Raw genomic sequence first — 24,276 nt, forward strand, 5'->3', positions numbered from 1 at the left:
AGGGAATGGAGGCAGGAAAGCGGGAATAGAGGAAGACCATTTAGGAAGCTACTGGAATAGTTCAGCTAGTGAGGATTAGAATTTAAAGGTGTAGGGAAAGAAATAAAAGGAAGAACTGGGGAAACTCTAGGACTGATCTCACTAAGGGATGAGGGAGGAGTCGATTTCCTAATTAAGAGACTTGACTATTTTCACCTAGTAAATATCAGAGGGAGATATTACACCTATTTTATATAAGTCTGTTGGAGAGTTGTGTGAGCAAAAGTCATACTGCTTTAGAATATGTTACCTAGAGAACGTGGGGGCCAGAAGGGACCTGTGAGATTCCCTACTACAAATACCTCGTTTTACACAAAGGGAAAGGGAATGCCTGCAAACGATCTGCCAAAAGGTACCCACCTAGTAGGTGGCAGAATTGGATCTTAGGCTCAGCCAAGACCATTCCAGTTTTTCAAATTCCTTTCCCGTAGCTCCCTCCTCCTTCCTATCCCACCCAGAGGATGCTCCTCCCTCTTGTGTTGGGAGGGGCAGGCTCAGCGGGACGATCGATCGCTCGGTATTCTGCTAGGAGCGTAGCCTAGCGGCAAAGGGAAATTCGGAGGGATCGATACAATTTCACGTGTTTCATACCCGGAAGGACGAAGACGAACTGCACCGTAAAAGCCAGAAACCGGTGAGGATGGCACAGCGAGGATATCGGAGAAAAGCTTGCTGGCCACAAGGCCGCAGTTAAGAGGGGAAACTACGAGTTAGGAAACTGGAGATTACGACGCGTGCGCGACACCTAAGACCAGCTTTCGGAAAGTGGCCTTGAGTGGGCACGCTGCGCCTGCGCAGTAGAGAGGCTGCGTTAGGCGGCCGCGGGGGTGGGGGGGAGGGAGGGTAAGGAGGAGTGGCTGATCTTTGTACACCTGCGCAGTGTGATTTAAGTGGGGTTTGCTACGCCTGCGCTGTGTAGGAGCTTGTGTTCGCTGCTGCGACGCTTGCGTGGCTGCTCCGGTTCCTCACGTGTCTCCCTCTCAGGCTTGCGTTGTCCAGCTGACACATTATGCCTGGATCCATCCCCGAGGCCCGAAGCCTTTGGGCCCGGAGACAGTTTCTACTAGAACAGGGGTGGGATTTGGATCGATGCTGTGTGTCTTTGGGCAAGTTCCTGCCTCTCTCTGGGCCTAAATAAGTCGTCAGGATTCATGAAGAAGGGCTCCTCTCATTTGGGGGGGTGGGGGCTTCCCTGCACCCCCTTCTCTCCCACCAGTCCAGTCTCGGGGATCTGTGAAATAACTATTTGCCTATAAATGGGAGCTGCGACCTCTTCGGCACCCTGTTGGGTCCGAGAGGCTCATACCTCAGGGGTTTCAGAAGCGGTTGTTGAACTACGAATGGTTGAATCAATTCACAACTCTATCCAACAGTGCATTAATAACTCATTTTTTCCACATCCCCTCCAACATTTGTCATTTCCCTTTTCTGTCCTGTTAACCAATTTAATGGAAATGAGGTAGCATCTCAGAATTATTTTAATTTGCATTTCTCCAATCAATAGTGAGTTAGAACATTTTTTTTAATGACTATAGATATCTTTGCTTCATCCGGAAACTGTTCATATCTTAGCTCGTTTATCAACTAACAAATGGCTCTTATTTTCTAAAGTTCTAAAAACATTTGAGAAATGGGGCCTTTATCAGAAAAACTTGCTTCAAAATTGTTTTCACAGTTACTATTGCTCATTCTATTCCCCTCTATCCTTTTCACTTCCCTGTTTATTCTATTCTATTTTTCCTTTTACCTTGTCCAATCTCAAGAATGTTTTGCTTCTAATTCTCCTGCCCCCAATCTGCCCTCCGTCCTGTCAGCCCTTCTATACCCTTCTGTTATCCAGTCTCCTCCTACTTTCCTGTAGGTAAGAGAGATTTTTATACCCAACTAAGTGTGTATGTGATTCCCTTTTTGAGGTAATTCTGATGAGTAACATTTACTCACTCAGCTTCAGCTTCCTCCACTGTAAAAACTTTTTTCTTTGCCTCTTTTTTTGTTTTTGTAAAATAATTTATCCCATTCTACCTCTCCTTTTTTCTATTCTCCCAGTACATTTCTCTCTCACTTCTAAATTTTGTTTTTTAGACATCATACCTTCGTATTTGATTCACATTTGTATCCTCTGTCTATACATATTCCTTCTAACTGTCCTAAAAAGTTCTTGAGTTACAAGAATTATCTTTCCATATAGCAATATAAACAGTTTAACCTTATTAAGTCCTTTGTGATTTCGCTTCCCTGTTTATCTTTTGATGCTACTCTTGAGTCTTATATTTGAAAGTCAGTTCAAGTCTTTTTATCAAAAATTCTTGAAAGTCTTCTATTTCATTGGTTATCCATTTTTACCTCTTAAGAATTATGTTCAGTATTGCTGGGAAGGTGATTCTTAGTTGTGATACTAGCTGTTTTGTCCTCTGGAATAACTTATTCTAGGCCCACCCTTTAATGTAGAAACTGCTAAATCCTGACTGTGGCCCTACAATATTTGAATTGTTTCTTTCTGGCAGCTTGCAGTATTTTTTTCCTTGACCTGAGATTTCTGAAATTTGACTGTAATATTCCTGGGAGGCTTCATGTTGGGATCTTTTTCAATTTCTATTTTATCCTGTTTCTAGAATATCAGGACCGTTTTCCTTGATGTTTCTTGAAAGATGATGTCTAGGGCCTTTTTTTGATCAGTTCTTTCAGAATTTTTAAATTATCTTTTCTAGATGTTTTCTTCATTGAGCTTTTGTGCCTTTTTCATTTATTCAATTCTGGTTTTTTAAAGATTTTTTTTTTCCTTCAATGAATTTTTGTGCCTCTTCCATTTGGCTAATTCTGCTTTTCAAGGCATTCCTTTCTTCTTTGGCTTTTTGTACCTCTTTTACCCTTTAACTTTAAGATGTTATTTTCTTCATAATTTATTTGTATCTTCTTTACCAAGCTGTTCCCTCTTTTTTTCATGATTTTTGTGTATCACTCATTTTTCTTCCCAATTTTTCCTCTACCTCTCTTCCTAGACTTTCACAATTCTTTTTGAGCTCTTCTGTGACCTAACACCAATTCATATTTTGCTTGGAGGCTTTGAATATAAGAACTTTGACTCATCATCTTTTAAGTATGTGTTTTGATCTTTCTCGTCATTATAGTAAGTTTCTATGGTCAGAATCTTTTTTCTGTTGTTTGCTCAGTTTTCCAGCCTATTTATTGACTTTTAACTCCGTGTTAAAAGAAGGATTTGCTTCCAAGATGAAAATATACTGTCCCAGGTTTCAGGGATTTGGGGTAGCTGTTTTCAGAGAGATTTATAGGGACCTGTAAGTTTTCACTTCTTGTAAGGTGGTATGATTCTGGGCCTCTTGAACTTTTTCCTTTTATGACCACTTTTTGCCTGAGAAATTTTTCTGAGACCCTGAGTATATAGTGATATAAAATACATATACAAATCAAACATTTACTGATAATAAATCTTAATTTCATGATCTCCCAAATCTAATTACACAACCTTTTATGGGATTATGATCCCCCAGTTTGAGAAACTTTGCTAAGAAAAGCTATGTTTACTGCTGTATTGGTCTGTGAATGAGCACAATGAAAAGGTTTTAAGTGCTTACTGTTTTCCAAGCATTGTGCCTTGAATATGTCAGTGATAGTAAAGTTATGATGAAGACATTAGTTAGTGTAAAGAAGGGTTTTCTGTGGTGTGTAATTTTTGTTTGTTTCCTAACAGCAAATTCAGGAAGATCATTGTTGAGAAGAAAGAAGCTATTAAGCAAACTAAGCCATCTCTGTGGATGAGATGTCAGGAGCCAGTCTTTCTGACAATAAGATATCAGCAAGATATTCCCTCTCAGAAGAACTCAGGGCTTTGCTTCCACCGACCAAAGAGGGTCTCAAGTTGGATTTCAGTGAGAAGATTGAAAAAAGTGTAGTGGTATTACTTCATCAAGCAAGAGAGTTTTTCTACGAAGAAAAAAAGAATGAATGTCTGAAGACAAGTGAAATAATAATAGATTATTCTTGGGAAAAACTTAATACTGGAACTTGGAAGGATGTGGACAAAGAGTGGAGGAGAGTTTATTCTTATGGATGTCTTTTGAAAGCACTTTGTGTGTGCCTTAAAACTGATGACATAGCAGAAGCAATAAGAGTCTGTGACATGGGTCTCTTGATGGGAGCATCCATACTGGGGAACATTTTGGTTAAAGTTGTCAATGTCCTTCAGAAGCATCTTCAACATGGAAAGAGACATTCTGAAACCAGGATTGAGGAACTGAGTATAAAGGTATTAATTTGAGAGATTGTTACTGAATTACATGTAATAGATTGTAACATAGTGGTTCCCAGTAAGCAGAATCCCAGATTCCTTCCAGACTCACTGTCTTTGATCCACTGATCTGAGCTATCCATGGTTGATAAACTATAGAACATGTTATCTTGAGGCAGATACTGATTTTGTAAATGGAACATCTCAGCCCATTTTCTTGGTTTATTTGTAATTCCTACAGCAGCAATTTTCCATTACCTTTTTTTTTTTTTTGATACAGTGTTTATGGTCTCAAAGAGAAACACCTCAAACATATTGTAGGAGTGAGTTGCAGCAGCTTTTAGTCCATTTTGTACTCTTTATTGGTCAGCTGGCTGAATTATCACTCACTTTTCTTGTTACATCTGCTTCTATTTTGTTTCCTGTTATTAAGTTTATAATGGAAATTGCTACAAACTTTTTCTGACTCATGGATGTTGTCATTTGAGTATATGGAATTTTTTTGAGATGCTTTTATTATAGCTCCAGAGATGTGTTAGTTAGCATCAATACCTTAAATGTGTTTTGCCAAAGAATACCTTCAAGCAGGGTTTATGAGTTGGTTTAAATCTGAGTTGTTTAAAAGTATCAGAATCAGCCAGCTTACATTATTTTCATATCCCTACACTAAAGCTGTAGTAGCTATTCTACCTATACTTGATGCCTAATGGCCTCGGTTCAAATGATCAATCATTCATTCAAAAAGTGTTTTTAAGTTCTGTGCTATGAGAAATATGAAAGAAATGTATATGTTTTTTGCCCTTAGGAAAAGACAGCAGAAATGGAAAAATTATATATAATAGCTTAAGTCAGAATATGATTTAAGTGATGAAGTGTATATTATAGATTATAAGTGTAATAGGAATTCAAAGAAGGAAACATGCATATTGGCTGAAACAGTAAAGGAATTCAGCCGACATTTATAATTACCTACTATGTTACAGGAACTGTTCTAAGTACTGAGGAAAACACATAGCTTAATAAGAAACGGTTTGTAAATGCTAGTATCATCGCCATTTAACAAAGGAAGATGTTGAGGTTAACAACTTGTTACCTACAGAGCTAGTGTCAGAGTGAAGTGCTAATAAAGGTCTGAATTTATATAAAAGAGACCTAAAATATAAGCACACCCACAAGAAATATTTCTATAAGAAGAGGAAAAAAGTTTAGAATAACCTTGCAGTCTGTATTATAGAATAAGAAAACCAAATGATTCTCTTATGATCTGCTTTTTTCCCTGTTTTCCATTTAAATCTTTATTATAAGGGATGACTCTCTAGGAAGGAGAATCATGGAGAGATATATTCAGAAATCAACGTAATATAAAAATTAATTAATTTAAAATTTAAAAGGATTTTAACATGGGTCTTCAGGACTACAGACCCAGCTCTATTCACTGAGCCACTTGGCTACTTATCAGAAATGGTTCAAATTCTGCCTCTATTTACCTTTGTGACTTTGGGCCTCTTAACTTTTCCAGGATTCAGTGACTGTGTATGTAAAATGAAGGAATCTTAAAGACCCCTTCCTAAATTCTAAGTCATATAGGAAGGCAGAAAGGACATGAGAAGATATAAACAGTAACATAAGCAGAGAGCTAGAGCCTGATGGAAAGAGATTGAGTTGATCCAAATAAAGATTATGTATTGTAGGGGAAAATCCATCCTTTTTAATGAACTTTTGACCCTGAATATTGTTTATATATCTTTTACCTTTGGGAAGAGATACAGGATATCTAAAATAGGTATTTCTTGGGAATTTTATATATTTTTATAGTGATTTTCCTTAGAAATTACCTTTTCTTTCCCTCCCCTGCTAGAAAATAGGTACTTTCTTGAGTTTGTGTTAACTACATGTAAATACAGATGGTTGTGACTCGGATTCTATTTTTATATATAGAAAACCAGGAGTGACCCTCCATTGACTCCAGCTGTGAAATTAGAAACTGCAGTTCCACGATTACAATGCCCTTCACTTGAATTTTTTAGGAAAAATTATTTGATTCCACAAAAGCCTGTTATTTTGGAGGGGATTGCTAACCATTGGCCATGCATGAAGAAATGGAGGTAAGCGGTAAAAGTAAATAAGTTGCTGTCATTTCTGCCATTTTGTGCCTCCCCAGTAGATTGATGAATCCTTATGCTACAAACCTAAATCCCAAGACTCAATAAACAAGTTACCACTGAATCTAAGGATTTCTATTTATGATTTTAAAAATCATTTGGTTCTCTTATTCTGTAACAAAGATTGGAAGATTATTCTAAACTTTTTTTTTTCCTTCTCATAGAAATATTTCTTGTGACTATGTTTAAGTCTTAGGTTTCTTTTATACTAATTCAGACCCTTATGAGCACTTACTGCTCTGGGCTTCAGTTTCCCCATCTGTAAAATAGAGTTAATAGTTCTACAGAAGTATTATGAGGAAACTGGCTTGTCAACTTTAAAACAGCATAGAAATGTGAGTTATTATTATTATCATGATTATGAGGGGCTTTATTATACAATAGAAAGGATTATTATCACCCCAGAATGTCTAGCAACAGACTAAATCTACTTTCTGAGGACCAGCTTATCTAATTGTCAAGAGTTTTATTACCTATAAACTGACTACTTGGTGATGAATTCTTTGGCCATGGAAACCATGAAACAAAGAAAGATATAAAATGATTCTTGGTCCCCTGTGGCCTTCTTTCTTCAGTGACAGCAGCAGAGTAACAGGGAAAGTAACAGATTGTGGTAGGAATCATTTTTTAGACTATCTATAAACATTAATTAATTACGCTAAATGGGAGATCCTTGTCTAATGACCAAAGAGTGGTCATCTTAGTAGAGGACTCAAATCTTACACTTTTTATATTCTCCTATAAATAAAATTAAAAGAACAAATAAGTTGCAACTAACTAGAAGAAGGCTTGTAGATAGTCTTTGGAGGAGCAAAAAAAGGAGTTGCTGGCATTGAATTTGTCTTATACCCAAAGGCAACAGGAAACATTTTTTTCAGGGGATATTGATCATCTCATCTTGCAGTACTCATGATAAGTATTTGCAAGGAGACTACCACAAAAATAATTATACCTTACATACTGACATTATTATAAAGAATAGAAGAAAAAATTATGTGAAAAACCCTATAAGGCTCTCCAAATTAAATCAATATATACTTATATGACCACAAAAGTTATTGCTTCAACACAAAGATTAGAAAAATTGAGGTTAGTGAGAAATATAGAGGAAAGCATGGTTCAGGAAGGAGTGACAAAAGCTAAAGATTTATAGACTACATGAAACTTCATGACTGTATATTATGAACACTTCAAGAAATGAATTTGTAAATGCTAGACACAGCATCAAATAATATCACAAAAAAATGAGATTCATTTTATTTTACAGACAGGAAAAGATTTATTATGGCTGTATGTTATTTTTTTTCCTCTTCTGGTGGGCCATCTCCCACTTTCCCAGCTACCTCAACCTGGATACCTATACAGTCCTTGAGAATCATTGCACTATCCTGTGATTTGGACTTATTTTGGAATAGAAACAAACTGGAGATTGTTGTGTGTTTCTGGAGCTTTCCAGAAAAAAGGGAATTTTTTTTAGGGCACCAAAGGCTCCCTCCCACTATACCTGAGTTTCCTGTATGCCTTCTTCCACACCTACAGTCCTAACTCTTCAGAAGGAATTTGCAGTTGCTAGACAGACAGCATTCTCTGCTTCCCATTGGGGTTTTACAGTCTGAATAGCTAGCTGATAGTTACCTCCTCTAATTAATAGAAGAGATCCTGGTTTCCTTCTCCCACACCCTGATTTAATCCATCACTGCTCCTCTAGCTCCAGAGAAATATGCTTGCCCCTCTTCTTTCCAGAAGACTAAATCTAGGAACTCGTGATGACCCGGGATTCTCCACTGTTGCTATCTCGCTTCATCCTCCCAGTAGTTAGAGGGAAAACCCCCAATTTGTGGATCTGCATTATATAGCTTCCCTAACTCCAGCACTAAATGTCCGCTGCGCCTCCAAGAGACAAGGCAGGAAGGTGGCTCAGTGGATGGGGTGCTGGACTTGGAGTCAGGAAGGCCTGCGTCTGGATCCTGCCTTACACATTTGCTGGTGTATGATCCAGAACAAGTCACAAATCCTTTCTTCGGTTTCCTCAGCTGTGACATGGAGATGACAGCACCCACCTCCCACTCTCTCACTTATCTTGTCCCTCCCTGTCTACCTGCTACTTCCTTATTGTTTACAGACATGCCTATATTTTCCCCACCCTGCAAAAAACCCTTGCCTAATTCATCCCTCTCTGCTAGCTTTCATTCCGCCTCTTCTTCCTTTTGCTTCCACGTACTTCCCTCTCCCTTTCTTCTTAATTGTTTATCATGTGGCCTCTGTCTTCAGCTCTCAGCAAAGTTATTTGAGACCTCTTAATTGCCCAGTCTAATGGATATTTTTTCATTCGCCATCCTTTTTGGCCTCTCTGGTTTTTGACACTGTTAATCCATGTCCAGCTTCTTCTTTTTGATACTTTCTTCTCTCCAGGTTTCATGACATTCCTAACCCCTGGTTCTCCTACCTGCCTCACTGTGCCTTTTCAGGCTCCATTGTGGGCAGGACTCCTAACTGTGGGTGTCCCCCAGGGTCTTGGGACCTCTCCGCTTTCCCTTCTATTCCACTTCCCTAGGTAATTCCCTCAGCTTTCATAGTTATTATCTCTATATTGATGATTCTTAGATCTTCTTATCCAGACTGAATTCTCTTTGGACCTGCAGTCTCACATCTTCTTTACCTTTTGGATATCTCTAAGTGTCTTATAGACATCTTAAATTTAACATGTCCAAAATGGAACTCATTATCTTTCCCTAAGCCTTCCTTTCTTCCTAACTTCCCTCTTTCTAGGAAGGGTACCACTAGCCTCTAAGTCCCCTAGGCTTGCAATCTAAGCGTCATTCTCATCCCCTCCAAGGCTTGTTGATTTTACCTTCATAATATTTAACAATAATGTGATTGTAATAAGAACAGCAATTAACATCTAGGTACAGTGCCTACACTGTGGCCAGGCACTTAATAAGTATCTCATTTGATCTTCACAACAACCAAGTGGTATTATTATTCCCATTTTACCTTTATATATTTCCTCTTCTCCTTTCTGCCACTGCTACTACCTTGTTTGGTGTAGTTATTGTTAATCCTTGCAGTCATGTTTGACTCTTCAAAACCCCATTTTGGGTTCTCTGGACAAAGATTCCAGAATGGCTTGCCATTTTTTCTTCTCTTGCTCATTTTTTACTGATGAGAAACTAAGGCAAGTAGGGTTAAGGGACTTGCCCAGGGTCCCATAGGTAGTAAGTAATCTGAAGCCCGATTTGAACTTGGGGAAAATGAATATTCCTGACTTCAGGCCCAGTGCTCTATCATTTATGTTTCCTAGCTATCTGGTATCGTTCTGGTACAGACCCTCATTACCTCAAAGTGGGAATATTAAGTAGCTTCCCTATCATAAATCTCTCTTCCTCCAGTCCATCCTTCACTCAGCTGTCAAAATTAACCTTCCTAAAAAGAGCTGACCATGTCACTCCACTACTCAGTAAAGTTCAGTGGCTCCCCATTATTTCCAGGATCAAATATTAAATCTTCCTTTTGGTGTTCAAAACTTTTTAATCAGCCTCCTTAGCATCTTCTCTATCTTCTTATACTTTATACACACACATACAACCTCTGATTCAGTGATCTGGGGCCTCCTTGATATTCCTTATATAAATGACATTCCTTTTCTCAACCCCCAACTTTTTCCCTGGTTGTCCTGTCTCTACAATGCTCTTCCACTTTCTCTCTCTGCCTCCTGACTTCCCACAAATCTCAGCTTAAATCCTAACTTCTATAGGAAGCTTTCCCATTTCTCTAATTCTAGTGCCTTCCTTCTTTCAATTATTTCCAGTTTATCCTGTATATAGCTTGTCTGTCCATAGTTGTTTGCATGTGAATTAAGATTGTGAATTCCTAGAGACTTCTTTTGCCTTTCTTCAAATCTCCAGTGCTTAGCCCTAGTAGAAGCTTAATAATGTCTTCCTGATTTCAAGCCCAGTTGCTTTATCCACTATACCACCTCATTGCCCCACATTGCTATAGGGAATAAACAATCTAATGTTTCAGTTAGGAATGTGTTGATTTTAGGTCAGTTTCATTAGTAAATATGGGAAAGAGACATTAAAAATTTTGTGACAGCCAAAGTATATGCATTCCTGAAGAAAAAGGAAGGTATGCTGAGATCAAAGAAACAATACTCTTCACCTAGTTGGGAGGGTAAATATCCTTGAGTTGTAGACAACAAAAATTTCCTTAGATTAATAAACGTCTCAGTTATCATAAACCTTGCTATATTTGTACCTTGAGTTTACATTTCCCCAATCTCTTTTATCGAGATTGAAAATGACATGGGAAGAAACCAGGAAATTGACCAAAACTGTGCAAATATTTGCATACCTAGGATCAAAATAATATTGCATTGATCCTGGTGGAAATTTTGCAGCAGGTTTAAAGAAAGATGAATAAATTCAGCCTTTTGACTTGTATTATATTTTCATTGATATTTGTGTTGAGGGAACACTGTAAAATATCGAAAGCATTGGAAAAGGATTGATAGAGAGAGAATTGTTTAGCTGATGAAAGTTCTTGCAGGCCCAAAGACTTTTTTACAAATAAACTCCAAACTTATATGCATTTCTTTCTAATAGTTTGGATTATATTCAAGAAATAGCTGGCTGTCGAACTGTTCCAGTGGAAGTAGGGTCCAAGTACACTGATGAAGAATGGTCTCAAAGCCTCATGACTGTCAATGAATTTATCAGCAAATATATTGTGAATGAGGTTTGTTCTTTTTTTTCTTTAAGTGCTTATAAAAAGATAAATTACTACTTTTTTGACAAGTCTCCTCATGCACTGAAATTTAAAGAAATCCATGGAAATAGGGCTATAAATGCCACAGGCAACTTCTTAGTTTCAATGGGATAGACTAGAGTTAAGCAATCAGATATACCAGGAGATAGAAACTGGAACATTTGGAAGTTTTAGGACCTATGTGACCTGTTTTTTCACAAATTCTTACTGTTATACTTATTTCATTGTGGCATTGAGTTGACCCTGAGTTCTGGAATGCTTTATCAATAGAGCACAGGCTCGATAATGTTCTACCATATAAGAACATCTATCTTCCACAGACAAGCATAGCTTAATATGGAAATGATGTAACCAGTAGACTAATTACATGGTGATGAAATGTTTGGGCATTACAACACATGGTACAAGTTAAAATACAAAATAACCTTCAATTCCATGCAGGCTCCTCTGTTTCTATAGTAATAGTGGCAGAATAGAGCCAAAGTAGGCAGAGAATACTAAGAATCATAATTTTTAGGCTATCTATAAAATTATTTTAGCTTTTGTTGTATTACAAATGAAATATTTATCCATGGAATTATATCAATCATTACATTCTCATAAAGAAACCCAGAAGACAGTAAAAAGTTACAGCTAAATGAAAAGATGGCTCACAGGTTCTCCTTGGAAAGGCAAATAAAAGAGCTCATTGACTTTACATTTATGTGCCTGAAAGCAATAAGTGACATTTCATGAAATATTTGGTTATCTTGTATGCTCATAACTGTTTGCAGAAGATGGCTATGAAAATAATTATACCTCATGTCATTATTTCAGAAGTGAACAGGTAGGAAAAAAATCTGAAAAAAATAAAAACCTTCAAAATAAATTAACATATACTTTCATATTCAGTGACTTTATTGGATAGGTGTTGAAAAATATGGGAGAAATTCCCAGGTTATTTTTACCTTCTGAATCCAATTCTCCCTGTGTAACAAGAGAACTGTTCAGTTCTACAAACATATATTGTATCTAGGATGTACTGCAACATATTTAACATATATAGGACTGCTTGCCATCTAGGGAAGGGAGTGGAGGGAGGGAGGGGGAAAATCAGAACAGAAGCGAGTGCAAGGGATAATGTTGTAAAAAAATTATCCTGGCATGGATTCTGTTAATAAAAAGTTATTATAAAATAAAATTAAATTAAAAAAGAAAAGAAAAAGAAAAAGATTGTAAATAAAAAAAAAAGGGAGAAAATACAATTTCGAGAGTTAAGAATGAAGTGCCAAAAATTTGTATTCTACACAGAAGTCTCACAGACATACTTCTTTGAGAAAAGAATTGAGTGGTGTTAAACATGGTGAGCATTGAATAATCTCTCTCTCTCTCTCTCTCTCTCTCTCTCTCTCTCTCACACACACACACACACACACACACACACACACACACACACACACATTATATATTAATTGGCAGGAAGTAATGTATTACAATTGAGACACCTTCCTAAATTAGCTGTTTTTAACCAGCTTGGACTACTGCCATTCCCTTTAACATTAACTTCGCTTACTTTATGTTTATTTTATATATTCTGATTTATAAATATTGTTTTCCTTATGGATTTGCTTTTAGGATGGCAGAATAAAAAGCAGCAGTCAAGCCTTTTTCCCATCCTAATCAGGGAATCATGGGAAATTTTAGCCTAGAAAGATGATGTCAGAGAAACACAACAGCTGTCTTCAAGTAATTAAAGGGCTGTCATGGATAGTAAGATTATTCTACTTCTGCTAGCCTCCCTAAAGGCAGAACTAGGGATGAGGAGTTGATGTTGCAAAGAAGCATATTTAGATTTGACATAAGGAAAAACTTCATAATAGAGATATCCAAAAAATTAAAAGATTGCCTTGGAAAGTAACAAATAATTCCCTTTTACTGGAAGTCTTGAAGCAAATAATGACTAGATAACCATTTGGATATGTTTTAGAAAGGACTTTTATATATGTGTTTAGCTACTCTGAGTGGTCACTGAGCTCCTTTCCAACTTGGTAAAATTTAGTAGATTTGTGCTCTATGACCATAGCCTTCAAAAACTCAGAGCTATCATCATCCCATAATGAGGCATCTAAGCAGGACTTGTATTGAGGATATATTCTGTAATGTTTCCATATCTTAGAATTATATTCCAAACAAAACCATCAACTCCAAGTGACTGTCATGTTATATCTGTTGTTGTTTTGGTCCTATCTGACTTCTTGTAATTTCATTTAGGATTTTCTTGGGAAAGAAAGGTACTGGAGTGACAGCTCATTTTTCAGATGAGGAATTAAGGCAAGCAGATTTAAATGACTTTCCAGCTAGTAAGTGTCTAAATTGGATTTGAACTCATAGAGATGAGTCTTCCTGATTCCAAGCCCAGTGCTCCATCTACTCTTTCAATACTGCAGAGACATTGTTTGATATGGTAGAAAGAATACTGAATGTAATATCAAGAAAACCTGGATACTAAGTATATGAACTTGTATGAGTCATTTAACCTATGTATTAGTTTCCTCATCTCTAAAATGTAAACAAGCCTGCTTTATAGGCCTACTGCTGTAATAAAAATTCCTTGTAAACTTTAAAGTGATATGTAAATGTAAGCTTGAATTTTTTTTCCCACAAATTTTAGATCCCTCGAATGCTAATTTTAAAACACCCAGGCCAAAAAAAAAAGAGAGAGAGAGAGAGAGAGTTCACTTAGGAACATTAAAATAACTAACTTTTGTTACAAAAATAGCAGAATTACCAGATTCAATCATGGTCCAAAATGTGTGATTCTATCTCTGATTATATCACAGAGCTATATAGTGGGTAAACTTGGTTATATTTCTTGATATTAAGCTTGGGACACGAAATTAAGTATGACCACTTTTATCAAACTAATGGGTTTTCTTAGAACTGAAATGAAATAGCCATTTACAAATGGCTATTTATAATTTATATTTATATTTATAATGCACTGATTGGGAAGACTGAAGAATGGCAGCTGCTAATTAGAAAGCAAACAGTGCCATTAGGCTTTACTCCATCTAACCCATCTAGCTGGGAGAGCTGTATGCTGTAATATATACCCCCTGTAATATGCCTCCTGTAAAGGATATTAGTTCCCAGAACAGTAAGTTATAGTCCAAATTGATAGTTTTTAAAATAATAGCTTGATCACAAAGTGATATATAATATAGTCAAATTGATTCCTCACCATCCTCTCTTTGTTCTTCTCAAAAACAGCAGAATGATATTGGATACCTTGCTCAGCACCAACTATTTGATCAGGTAAGTAAATGGATTATATTTGTTCTTTCTGGATTCAAGTCTTGACTCTCAAACTCAGCTGGTTTTGTGAGCCTGAGCAAATTACTTAACCTCTCAGTGAATAATAGCTCACTCTCTAAATTGCAGAGCAGTTAATAAGCTATATTGTTAAAGGAAGTTTTCCCACAAGGGTACACCAATAAAATCACAGGTCTGATTTTTAAAAAGCAATAATAATAATAAACATCATATGGTAACTTCCAAATGGGTGATCCAGACAAGTACCATTGGAGTTCAAAGGAAGAAAAACTTACTATAGAGTAGGTGGGGATGGCTTTCTGGAGTAGGGCATGAACTAGAGTTCTGAAGAATTAGATTCAAAAAGATAGGAGGAGGAAGTGCATTTTCAATGAGCAGAGTAATGTGCAAAACAAAACAAAAAGGTAGCAACAGACACATGCTCAATGTATTCATGTATTTGATGAAGGGAGGAATAATAGGATTTGAACCATAGGTAGATTTAGGCCAGATAATAGAGGCCTTGGAATTTTACAAGAATAAATCTTGACTTTAATGCTATAATCACAGACTTTTTTGGACAGGAGCTATAGTTAGCAAGCAGTGGGCAACCAATGATTTTTTTGGACAGGAATATAACATGGTGAAAGTAGTGTTGAGAAAAGCTTAAATCCAGCTGGGACATTTAGAGTTTATCTGTATGAGGGGTGCACTCAAAAATACAAAATGAGCTACAAAGGATTTTGATATTAGTTGAGCCAGTCCCCTCATCTGCAAAATGATGCAGGCCTGATGGAGCAAGCAATCTATTTTTCAAAGTCAAACAGCTAGTGAATGGCAGAGCCATAACTAGTAGTAAGATTTAATGATTCCCAAATTTAGTATTCATCGTATCATATCTTCAAGTGAGGAATTTCCAAATTATACTACTGTCCCTATATTCTAAAGATAATTTTTTAGGAAACTGTGGGAATTTGTCAGAATAATAGTTTAACTACAAAAAAAGAGTCCATGCAAAAAAAAAAAAAAAAAGTTAGACATTTATATGTTCCATTCATATTCCACATAGTTTCCATCATCTGAAAGGGCCACAACTTCAGGACTTTCCTAGCAAATATTTTCTTCAGTAGTTCCAAGATTTGTCTGTGTAGATAGACCATCCACCAAGAGATTGCAGTCCCTTTATTGCTTATTAAACTGCTTCATGAATTGCTAGAGTCAAAATAATTCATGTTTTTTCAGCAGAGAAAGCATGCTCCTCAAATAGATACATAAAGTCCATCGCTAAACCCAAATTCAAAATTTTTTCACTTGATAGGATCATATCTTTCAAGAAATCAAAATTTGGCATAACAAGGCTATCAGAGTATGGCTGTGGTGGACTTAGAAAATAAATCAATTGATATTTAGCATTTGGTGCATATAAATCCAGTATTACAAAAATAAGAGCTCATCTGATTCACTTTTCTATTAAAAAACACAAAATAAAAGTCAGACTATGAAAGAATACAGTTAATTTCCAGGCTAATGGGAAGTTTAATATAAGGGTAGAAGAGAATTGAACTTTGCCAGATTAGCATGAAGCTGAGCTTGATGGTGCTAAACATTTCCCTGAAATGCCAAAAGAATATAAGGTAGTTTCAGAGATGAGAGTCTGAATGAAGTATTAATTTTTAGTCATCTTTTCAAGTTGGAAACCTTGTTGCAAATGATTAGCCAAGAGAACAAAATAAAAAAAAAAAATCAGTGAGAGACTGTAGGCAGAAATGAGTAAGAAAACAAATACCTAACACAATGAAGAAATACCATGGAGTACTAGAATCCCAGGATAAAATTCCAAACAGAAATAAGTGCATTATCTAGAAATCCTAGAAAAGAAGATGGAATGAATACAGGAATCCCAAGTGTGATTCGAAGATTTAACTTTAAAAAAAAAAAAAAAAAAAACTGAAGGAGCAGGAAAGGAATAAACTCGTTATGCTTGAAACCAAATCTGGAAAACTTGGCAAAACATTAGTCATAAAAGAAAGAAGGAAAGAAAGAAAGAGAAAGAAGGAAGGAAAGAAAGAAGAGAGAGAAAAGAAAGAAAGAAAAAGACATTATTTAATAATATATCAAAAATTCTAGAGCAGTAGAATATAGAGTGCAGAGAAATATCCTAAGAATAAGGCCAGATAAGTTAAAAAATTTGTCAAAGGTCACACAGGTAGTAAATCACAAACTCAAGATTTGTTTCCTAATAAATATTTCAGATCAATAATTTTTATTGAGTTTTATTTATTAAGTGCATACATAATATGTGCTAGATACCGTTAAATGCTTGGCCTTGAGAATATAAAGATAAATGAGATAATCATGTATAAATGCTGTTCACATATAAATTATATATATGTATACACAAACATAGACATATATACATATTCCAACATATGAGAAATTCACACATAAATATGAGATATTTCCTGCCATAAGGAAATTTACATTCTATTAAGAAGAATAGCCCTTAAAGTTTTACAAATTGTATTCTGTATATTTTCTCATGTGATTCTTGCAGCCACTCTATAATGGATTGTGCAGAGCAAATATGATATTCCTGTTTTTACATCTGAGTGGAGTCTCAGGATAATTAATTTGCACAGCCAGTAAGTACAAGGGCTAGGATTTGAACCCAGACCTTACCATACTGGCTTTTAATGGTGTAAATACAGAGTAGAGCTATTTGAAAGAAGAGACTAGTTTTTTGTTGTTTTTTTTTTTTTGTCTTTGTATTCCCAGTCCTAGTTTGTTGTCTTTTGCGCAGTAGCTGCAATTAAATTTTAGAAATTGAATTCAGATGGAATTGCTCTTTCCAGTGTACCACCCTACCCCTAAAAAGTGATGTTCTTTTTGGTAGCAGAACTGTAGTCCTACTCTAGCAGCTTCTGATTCCTGGGCTTAAGAATATACTGAAATACTCTAAGTACTAGATTTAAATGGATATTTTTTCCACACCTAACTTGGTAGCTACATTGTCCAGATGTACTCATTTTATGTAGAGGTGAAAATAAGTTTGACCAAGGACTTTGTGCCAAGCCACACTAGGGAGCCCATGAAAATGAAGCTTAGAAAAGTTAGGTGATTTGCTCAAATTCTTATAGCAAATCAATATTAGAATCCAGTACTTGACTTGTTTTTTTTTTTGGCTGCAGTTATAGTGCTGTTTTTACTGTACTGTATGCTTTAACAGCCTTTTATTTACAAAGAAGCAACTAAAATATAAATACGATAAAATATAAAAACAAATTGTTATTGTCCTCCCCTCTTCATATATAAATAATACTCTTTACTAAACTATTATCAGCTTTGCCTACTTTCAGGACCAATCAAGACTTTCCATCAATAAATTAACATTTTGAGCTGCATGTCCCATAAGTGTCTCAAAACCCAACATGTACAAAACACAACTTGTTCTCTTTCCCCTCAAACATCCCCTTTCCACTAGATTGGGAGCCTTCCAAGAACAGGGACATACTTTATTCCCTTTCTATCCCTAGTACTTAGCACAGGACCTGGGACATAGCTGGCACTTACTAAATGCTAATTGGCTGACATAATTTTCCATATTTGCCTTTATTGTCAAAGGAATTCTATCCTTCCAGTCACCCAGAGTCAAAACCTGTGTCATTCTTGATTCCTCATTCTCACACACCCCACATTTTCAATCCTTTGCCAACTCTTGTTTCTACCTCTACACTTCCCATTTTTATCTCCTTCTCTGTATTCATACAAATTAGGTGTTTGTCACATTTAAAAGCCTCCTAATTGGTCTCCCTGTGTGAGGCATCCCTACCATGCTCTGGCACCTTATGCTTTCTCTTCTCCCACTTTCAGCTCCCTTTTCAGTATTGCCATCTCCTATTAGATAGGAACTCTTGGCGGGCAGGGTCTAACTCTCCTGTTTGGAGAAGAAACAGTACCTGTGCGTGGTGACATGGATGGAAGTAGTATGTAGGAAAATTAGAAAGACAAGAAGGGGCCAGAAAGCGCTTTAAATACTTAAAAAGGAAAGGAATTTCCATTTTATTCTAACAGTAATAAACAGAAATAAAATGTCACCATAAAAGAGACCTTTCCCACATCCTCCAACTTCACTAATGTTTTCCTATTTTCATATCAGTTAATATACATGGTTGTCTCCCCTACTGCAGTCAAATAGTATTATATATGTAAAGACTCACTCTATAAATGTTAGCTCTTATTATTATTAGCTATTAGAATATAAGCTCTTTAATAACAGAAATATGATATGTTTTTTTTTTTAATATCCTCAGTGGCATAGTGCCAGGAACCTAAGTGCCTAATAAATGCTTATAATAAATCAGTGGAACTATTAACTTTAATGACACTCAAGTATGGTCGAGACTTCTAAAATAATGGATCATTTATTAATATATATTTGAAAAATAATAGTTGTCTTCTCTTACCTTTTTTTGGGGGGAGAAAGGGGTCCGTACTTGTGATTTAATTGATATAAGGAATTCCTGTTGAGGAAATCCTTTTCTACTAATTTAGACAGCCAAAAGTTCTGCAACTTAGAATTGCCATAAACACTGGGAAGTTTCTCTTGTACTTTCATATAAACCTCTTATCACCGCTATACTAGGTTAAATCATTTCTGACACTTATGTGATCAGGAATGTCAGAAAAACAAAGTAAATTTAATTCTTGAAATCTCACCTAACACCTAATATTTTTTGATGTTATGACTTATGTGATATTTTGGAGGATTGCTTTCTTCTTCCACAGCTCTTCTTTTAAAACTGATTTTCAGTTTTAAGATAAGGAGGAAATGGATAGTATTATGCAGGAATCCAAGTGTAAATCTGAATATACTTATGCTATTGGGGTCTGTTATCCAGACTAGAAAAGTATCTCAATATATTTATTATACTTAGAAAAAAATATAAGCAAAACAGCAAACTTGGTCTCCTTAGTGACCCCATTTTTATGTCTTCAGTACTGTCTGATTCAGAAAATTTCCCTTTTGTGAGTTCATGATTGATAAAGTAAAACTCTGAGAAGGGCAGGAAAGCAGTTATTACTGCTGTCAGTTAGTTATGGTTTTCAGATAATCACATTAGGAAATGGCTGAAAATTAGTATAGATTTGTTCTTAGGTTTTTGACTTGTTTAAAAATTGAGCATATTTGTCAAAGGTTAACATTCAAGATTGCCTGATGGGCTCATGAAACATCCCCTAAACTTAATGAAATTTTTATGGAAGCTTTGGTTTTGTACCTAAAAGAAAAATCTCTTTTAGAACCATAAACCTAGGAAATTAAATGCAAAACACCACAGTCTGGCTATGAAAATAAAACAAATTTGAGATAATGAAAATCTTAAGTGGATATTAACTCACCCACATGCCATATTTATGGCATTTTGATTATGTTAGCCCACTGAAAATACCTTTGTACAGCCTGAGATAGGTAAGTAATATTACTTGCAAAGCCTTTAATCTTGAATCATCTAGCTTCAATTTTATTTTAAATTTTTATAATTGAAACTGATTTTTGTCTTTACCATATAGCACCTGACTATAATCTTTTGTAATTGGTTTGACTGGGACAGATTCCAGAGTTGAAGGAAGATATTTGTATACCAGATTACTGCTGTTTAGGTAATGGCGAAGAAGAAGACATAACTATTAATGCCTGGTTTGGTCCAGCAGGAACCATCTCTCCTCTTCACCAAGATCCACAGCAGAATTTTTTAGCCCAGGTTTGTACTGTTATCATTATCATCATCAAATCATGATTTTAAAGAATTTAAATTTAAAAGAATCTTCATTTTCACTTCAGTATAGTCTTCACGTTTTTTAAATCTGACAGCCATGAAAAATATATGTATTTGGGTTTTGAGCCTATAACATTTACAGAATTCTGTTTTTACTAATTGAGTTATACATTATAATATAATATTTATCCCTGAGGTCTTAGTTACATATTGGCCATATTCTATATACACCAACTCATTTATTCCCCCACAATTTAAGTACTTTTTAGTTACGTTACTTTTTATAATCCAGTAGGCTACATTTGGTACATTTAGTAAATTACTGTTTGTTTCCTAAGTGGCCTAAAAGAAATTTGCTCTCTTAGGTGACTAATGGTCATGGAATAATTTACTCACTCAGCAATAACTGACTCACTAATAAACCATTTAAAGTGAAAAGAGCACATGTCCTACCCTATATATTATAAGTACAAAAATTCTCAGAAAAGAAGACAGAAAATTATGATCTTTACTAAGTGCACCTACCAGACTGTATTCTGTTAGATGATAAATTCCTTGAAGGCAAAAACTATACTAATTATTTTTGTATTAAGTTTGAACCTAGCATGGCATAGTTTACAAAGTAGAGGCACTTTAACAAATTTTTCCTGATTACATAAGTTCCTAAAGAAACAAAATTTACTTAAATTAGTCTGATAAGCACAGTATTGTATTAAATTGAAATTTTAAACTATAATGAGTTTTTAAAATTCAGATTATAAAAAAGCACTAAAAGAACCTATATTTTCATTAGAAAATATTAGTTAAGGTAGCTGTCACTTCTTTTGGCACTTGGAGTTAAATGACTTACCCAGGATCATACAGCTAGCAAGTGTCAAGAGTCTGAGGTCACATTTGAACCCAAGAATATCTTGACTCCAGGGGGGTAGGTAGGTGGGAGAGTGGATAGATCACCAGCCCTAAAGTTAGGAGGACCTGAGTTCAAATTTGACCTCAGACACTTGACACTTTTCTAGCTGTGTGACAAGTGTCACTTAACCCCAATTGCCTCAGGGAAAAAAAAAAAAGAATATTGATCCCAGAGCCAGTGTTTTTATCTACTGCACTATCTAGCTGCTGCTAGCTGTCATTCTTTTATAGTAATAGTAAATAGAAGGCCATGCTCTGTATAAATGCCATTTATTCTCATAGAATTATTTATATTAAATTAGTTCCTTGTACCATTAAGTGTTCATTAAATGAGGATGATAAGTGAGTCATAACTAAATTTCATGATAAAATGCATTTTAACAATTTGAATGAATTCCATAATTCTGTGGTCTTTATTTCAAATGTACAATGTAACAAATTAAATTAGTATCAATGACATTTGAAATTTTTAAGAAGACACCTCAGTGGTATTATATGTACTTTTTTCATCCCATAATATTCATTAGATTTGAAGGTGATTATTATTTTTAATTCTTATTTAAGCTCTTTAACTGGAACTTTTAAGAATGACAATTATATTATGTTTCAAAGCTATTAGACAAACCAAATAAAGTCTGGAAAGAGGGTCATTATCTTAATATATTATATATAGTATCAAATTAGCAAAAATCCTGCTAAATTCATTTGTATGTGTTCACCTTGATTAGAGAGGGTGTATCCAAAGCTTTAAGAGCTTAAACAATTTAGTGAGACTGATTTAGTGAGACTTTGGGGACACCCTGCTTGCTCATTACACAAATAACATATTATTAATAACCTTAAAATTAAATTCTTTCTACAACCAAAATATCAACTAATAGCTGGAAAATCTCTTTTCAGGTACTTGGAAGGAAATACATCCAGTTGTATTCTCCACAAGAATCAGAGTATTTATATCCACATGAAACACAACTTCTTCATAATACAAGCCAAGTAAAATATTTGTGATATAGTTTTAAATGTTGTCATTTTACTTCCAATAATCACAACACAACTAATTGGTTTATTTTATTTTTTAGGTGGATGTGGAAAATCCCAATTTAAGTAAATTCCCCAAATTTACTGAGGCCTCATATCAATCATGTATTTTGAATCCTGGGCAGATTCTGTTTATTCCAGTTAAGTATTGGCACTATATTCGAGCTCTGGATATCAGCTTCTCTGTCAGTTTCTGGTGGTCATAATTATTAATAAAAGAGTAATTTAAAACATCTTGTCTTTTCATGAAGGAAGAATGATAATGTAATATAAGATCAATAAATTTGGACTTTTAAACAATATTTAGACTTTTTTGCTGTCCCAAAGTGAACGGCAAGAAAAGGCACTACATGTGTTTTGAGTATCACAGATTGCTTGAAATTTATAAAAAGTGGGGGGAGGATTCTGGGAAGGTGTCTGAGTAGGTTGGTAAATGTCAAGCTCACTCAATTTCTCCCACAAGTAGAATAAATTTGTGCCTTAGGGTGAACCTAGACTAGTGAAAAGCCAAGAATTGAGGCAGAACAGAGGTCTCTAGATATAACCTGAGAACACTGAAGAAAGCCCCCAAGGCCAGGATTAACCCCTGTGAAGTGCAAACACCTCCTGGCTAACTCTGGTGGGGATGCCTCAGGCTATGTGGTTGGGGCTGGAGCCTCTGCAGAAACCACTGAGATTTTTACCTCCAGGACTGTTTGTGGAGTCTGGGAAGACTGAGGGAACCTCCAGTGATTATGAACACCAGGCTCAGCTGTGCTGCTGAGAGCCCTGGGTGAGAAGGAACCAGTACCTGGTGAGTGCTGAAGCAATGGGGCAGAGGCACTACTGGCTGTAGGTACTTGCAGGAAGGTGAGGCTCTTGGTTTGGGGTACCTGGTCAGAATGGAGAGTTGCAGAGAATTTTGAGGCAGTATCCCCCCACCCCAGAATTAGAGGTGCTTACACTAATACTTCTTATTTAAAAAATTTAACTGGCAAAGAAGAATCCCATTATTGAAACATTATGGGAATGTGGAAGATTGGGATTCATCGTCAGAGGAGGACACTAATTAATTTAAAAAAAAAAAAAAAAAAAGCTTCTACCCCAAACAGTAAGATAAAATGGTTCCCTGCCCAGAGAGAATTTATAGAAGAACACAAAAAAGAATTCAAAAATCAAATGAGAGACATTGAGGAAAAACTAAAGAAAAAAATTAAAACCATCTAAAAAAAAACAAGATTATGAAAAAAAAAGTTAACCAATTAAAAAAAGAGGTAGAAGTCTCAAAGATGAAAATAACTCTGAAAATTAGAATTTGGCAAGGGGAAGCCAGTGAAGCTATGAGAGACCAAGAAATAATAAAATAGATTATAAAGAATGAGAAATTAGAACAGAATATGAAATATCTCATAAAGAAAATAACAGATCTGAAGAACAGATCAAGAAGAGAAAATATAAAAATAATTGAACTGCTAGAAAGTTGTGACCAAAAAGGAAACCTTGTCCTGGAGTGATAGAACATGAGGGGAAAGTAGAAATAGAAAAAAATCCACTGATCACCACCTCAAAGAGATTCTTTGTAGAAAACACATAGTGTTGGAATCTTTACAAATTAAGCCATTAGAGTTGATAGAGACAATAAATATCTAATTTAGCATGGTTCAGTATGATTGATCTGATCCTACAAGATGTTATGGACCAGAAGAAACAAGGTACTAAGTGGAACTGAGAAACAATGCTTGTGTTCACACCTTTACTCTTTGGAGTTTACAAGTATGGGAGATTCACAAAGTTAACTTTGTAATTTTGTGAATTCACACCTCCCTTGAAGCTCTTAGGCCAGAGAGCACTATGGGAGAAACCCATAATCCCACTCTCAGGAGAAGGAGCATAAATAGAGCTTCAGAGAGCCAGTCTAGAGAGTTACTTTGGAACATTGCCAGGAATCGGAGAGGAGCACTCTGGGAGGAAGCCCACAAGCCCTCTCTCGGAGGCAAGAGAGATTCATTCCATCTTCCACCTTTGTTCTGGCTGGAGGCTGAAGAAAGCAGAGGCAAAGGACAACTGCAAG

General features: G+C 35.7%; 1 protein-coding gene across 2 annotated transcripts; it reads left to right on the forward strand.

Annotated features, from left to right (window-relative positions):
- Window positions 1-532: 532 nt before the first annotated feature.
- KDM8 (lysine demethylase 8) lies at window positions 533-22,526 on the forward strand. 2 transcript variants are annotated; one of them, XM_051988236.1, is made up of 8 exons: window positions 533-673; window positions 3,749-4,303; window positions 6,224-6,390; window positions 11,052-11,184; window positions 14,467-14,508; window positions 20,115-20,264; window positions 22,089-22,181; window positions 22,268-22,526. In XM_051988236.1, the coding sequence occupies exons 2-8, from the start codon at window positions 3,818-3,820 to the stop codon at window positions 22,430-22,432; spliced, it is 1,236 nt and encodes a 411-aa protein (XP_051844196.1). In that variant the 5' UTR covers window positions 533-673; window positions 3,749-3,817; the 3' UTR covers window positions 22,433-22,526. The 2 variants fall into 2 exon arrangements, with proteins under 2 accessions (XP_051844196.1, XP_051844188.1); XM_051988228.1 differs by having other exon boundaries at window positions 534-673; window positions 14,464-14,508.
- Window positions 22,527-24,276: the final 1,750 nt, after the last annotated feature.

This window comes from Antechinus flavipes, chromosome 1 (assembly GCF_016432865.1).
Source record: "Antechinus flavipes isolate AdamAnt ecotype Samford, QLD, Australia chromosome 1, AdamAnt_v2, whole genome shotgun sequence".
Taxonomy (NCBI): domain Eukaryota; kingdom Metazoa; phylum Chordata; class Mammalia; order Dasyuromorphia; family Dasyuridae; genus Antechinus; species Antechinus flavipes.

Bases quoted from the DNA above. Each gene is read 5' to 3' on its own strand.
- KDM8 (XM_051988228.1), top strand. From the start codon at position 3,818: ATGTCAGGAGCCAGTCTTTCTGACAATAAGATATCAGCAAGATATTCC. The intron at 11,185-14,463 runs GTTTGTTCTTTT...TCTCAAAAACAG, and splicing joins GCAAATATATTGTGAATGAG to CAGAATGATATTGGATACCT. The intron at 14,509-20,114 runs GTAAGTAAATGG...TGACTGGGACAG, and splicing joins AGCACCAACTATTTGATCAG to ATTCCAGAGTTGAAGGAAGA.